Source organism: Gavialis gangeticus, unplaced genomic scaffold, assembly GCF_001723915.1.
Source record: "Gavialis gangeticus isolate Ggan-Ray unplaced genomic scaffold, GavGan_comp1, whole genome shotgun sequence".
NCBI classification, from domain to species: domain Eukaryota; kingdom Metazoa; phylum Chordata; order Crocodylia; family Gavialidae; genus Gavialis; species Gavialis gangeticus.
The window spans coordinates 133,499,934-133,503,421 of record NW_017729025.1 but is presented as its reverse complement, the minus strand read 5'-3'; the positions used below and the strand labels follow the sequence as shown (position 1 = coordinate 133,503,421).

General features: G+C 52.6%; 1 protein-coding gene across 1 annotated transcript in view; it reads left to right on the top strand.

The window, feature by feature from the left end:
- Positions 1-3,488, top strand: part of CTR9 (CTR9 homolog, Paf1/RNA polymerase II complex component) — a 41,399-nt gene continuing 37,911 nt past the window's right edge. Inside the window, exon 1 of the mRNA XM_019519581.1 lies at positions 1-138. Coding sequence (XP_019375126.1) covers positions 94-138 — 45 coding nt within the window. The 5' untranslated portion in view covers positions 1-93. The remainder of the gene's footprint in view (positions 139-3,488) is intronic.

Genomic DNA, 3,488 nt, shown 5'->3' with positions numbered 1-3,488 from the left:
AGTTTGTGACGGGAAGTGCACGCGGGGGCCACGGAGAGGAGCTGAGGCGGCTGCTCGTCGTGGGATCGGGCGCTGCCCCGGGGCACCGGCATCATGTCGCGGGGCTCTATTGAGATCCCCCTCCGGGACACGGACGAGGTCAGTGGCACTTCCCCCCCCCCCCCCCCTTCACCCCGGGGCGCCTGAGGGAACAGCGGCTTCAAAGGGGGGGAGGGGAGGGTTGGCGGGCTTGCCCCTTGGGCAGTGCCCGCTCCCGGCTATGCCCGGGGGCAGGAAAAGCCTGGGGAAGGGTCGGGCAGAGCAGGGGTCGGGCCGGTGGACAGCCCGGGTGGGGCCTGGCTACAGCAGGGCTAAGAGCCTGCCAGGGGTGTGTAGCTGGCCCAGGCAGCTCCGGCTCCCAAGGGCTCCACTAGTTTTTAAGCTGCTGAAGCCTTTTGGCTTAAGGCTGCAGGGTGCTTCTTACAGGACCAGGAATGGGGCTGGAAGGCACCTGCCCAGGACCCCTCGTCCATCCCCTGCCTGAGGCAGGATTGTCTCTGTGCCAAACTGTCCCATACAATGTATGACAGGGGTAGGCAACCTCTGGCACACGAAAGCATGTTGCTTGGCCCACGTGCCTCGAGGACAGAGGGGAAGGGGCTGGGCCTGGACTGCCACAAGAAGGATCAGGCCCCTTGCTGTCTGCCCCTGGCACACCAGCACCTTGCAAGTTGAGGTTGTGTGTGTTTTTCGTGCCCTGCCTAAAAACATTGCTGATCTGTAAGCTGATCACTAAGTAAGATGACTATCAACCCTGACCCAACACAGACCTAACACCCTAACCTGGCCCAGGTAAAGGAGGGGAACCACGGCAGCCAGCGTTCTGCTTCTATGAAATGTTGTCAGTATAGGCTCAGGAGATTCTGGGTATAGGACCACAGCCCCCTGCTACAGAGAAAGCAAACCACCTCCCCCCAAGTGTGTACCAGTTTGGCTGTGGGGAAAACTCCCACCTATTTAAACGTACTGTCTTCCATGCCAGCAGCCACTACATCTGTGGAAATGGGCACCAGTTTGCTTTCTGTAGCTGATGGAGTGAGCTTCTGCTTACAGAAGCTTGTAGCCTCTCTGATTTAGTTGGTCTATGAGGTGTAATTCTACCCTGCTGTCTGCTTTGTCATGTGTATGAACAGTTCAGAGTATGAACACTTGCTTTAAAATGGCTTTTGCCTCACTTGTGATAACAAATCTTAAGACTGCTCTGGAAATTGTGGTTACTCATGTTTTTGACATGTATCACAACAGGCTGGAGTTAGATGTAGTCTGTCCGAAATCTGTGGCGTGTTAAGCAGTTTTAAAGTTAGACCTTGCTGTGAGCAGTCGAACATTAAGGGTTAATAGTGTTTCTTGCCTGCACAGCTCTGACTTTCTGCTAGAAGGCTGGGGAGCTGGGGTTGCTGGCCAGGAATCAGGACGGTTGGGCTCCAGCCCTGCTAATGAATGGAGTCAGGAGCGATACATTCTGGGATGCTGGAGCATTGAAAATTGCTTGTTTTATCTCTGTGAAGCAGACTGAAGTTATTCTTATACAAGTTAGGTAGCATGGCCCAGACTTAACCCTTGCCTGGAGTGGCATAACTGTCAGATGGTCAGAGGGCACTTGGAACAAGTTAACAAGCTTTGATGTTCAGATATTCACATTTTAAGCACCCTTAGTATGCTCTAAGTATAATGTGTAACTTCACCCTTAATTTTCCCCATCTGGAATGCTTGCTCAGTAGACTAATTAGTAAAAAGTGCTATAAAAGTGTATGAGTGACATACATATTCTGTGATCCCTCTACCTGCACTTAACCTGCTTGCCTCTTTGTATGCATTGGCTTTATTATCAGAGAAATAGGACTTCCTTAAATTTCTTCAGCTAAGCTTCTTGAACTAAGTACTCTTTCATCTATCAAAAAAAGGCATAGCAAAATACAGTGGTTGGCACCTAGAGCCAGACAAATTCAGACAGGAGGCAAGACATGTATTTTCAACTGTGAGGGTAATTAATTATTGCAGGAGTGTCAAACTCATCTGGCTCTGAGAGCCAGATCAGGGTTCTTGGGCTGGATTGAGACCAACCCCTTGTACTATGTGCAGCAAGCATGGCACCAGGTCCAGCCTGCCTGCTGCTGTAGGGTTTACTCTTCACATGGCATGTGGGCCAGATCCGGCACTGTACTTGGCACAGGAGGCCTGGGGCTGCATGTGTGCCCTGCCAGACTGGCCCTGCACACTGGCTCTGGGGCTGGTCCCAGGCTGCCTCTGCATGCCAAAGCCAGTGTACATGCCTAGTCCAGTCAGATGCCACATGCAGACCACACTCTGGCCCCCAGCATTGGATATAGTGTACAGGGCCATGGCACATGTCCCATGTGGTCTAGAGACCTATGGTTAGATCATACAGCTCCGAAGCCTGGATTTGGCCCACAGTCCTGAATTATTGGAATAACTTACCTATGGATCCAGTGAATTTTTCATCACTTGAAGTTTTTAAATCAAGACTGGGTGCTTTCATAAAAGGATTCTGTATCTTAAGTAGAAGTTCTGGGCTTGATGAAGAAACTTCTGGTGGCACTCTATAGTGTTAGTAAGCAAGGGTCCGATTAGATGACCAAAATGCTTATAACCTTAAAATCTATGTTTGTTTCTGACTAATGTACCTGAGTAATTTTGAAGGCAGCAGGATTATATCTCTGTTTATTAATCATTTTGGGTAAATATGTTTTCTTTACATCATTTCCACATCCGTGGCAAGAATTTACTTTCCCTCTTCCTATGTACTGTATTTACTCAAATATAGAACAAGGTTTTTCCTCCCAATCAGCATGGAGGGGGAAAAAGTCCCTCGTCTTATTCTAGTATAACAAAAGCCTCTGCCTGCCTGCCTGTGATGCTTTGGGCCAACTGTGCATGTGCTGCCCGCAGGGCAGGCAGCGATTGGCTGGCCCCAAGTTTTACAGACAGACAGAAGGAGGCCAGGGGCCAGGGAGCGGGCCAGGCAGTCAGAAACAGTGTGGCGTGGTGTGCTCTCTGCTGTGGCGCGCTGCCTGCTGCGGGGTGTGGCCGTGTGGTGTGCTGCTGCAGACCATTGCTGTGTGGTGTGGCATGCTGCACTGCACCTGCTCCCCTCCCCTCCGCCTTCTGCTCTCTGTCCCCTGGTTGTTGGGAGGTGCAGTGCGCCCCCCAGATCACAGCTGGCAGGAAGCGGGAGACGGCAGGGAAGGAGCGGAGGGGAGTGCGTGTAGTGCGGAGCGCGGCCTTGCAGCTGTGTACCCTGCCCCACTGCATGGTTCTACAGCAGTGCACCCCACCCTACTGCTCCCCTGACCGCCTATCCCGCTCCCTAACCCCTGCCCTTCCTTGGAGGTGGTGCAGGGTGGAGTGGCAGGAGGTGATGGGCGGGGGGGCGCACAGGGCTAGATGCAGGAGAAGCCAGGAGAGCAGGGCACGTGCCCCCCCCCCCC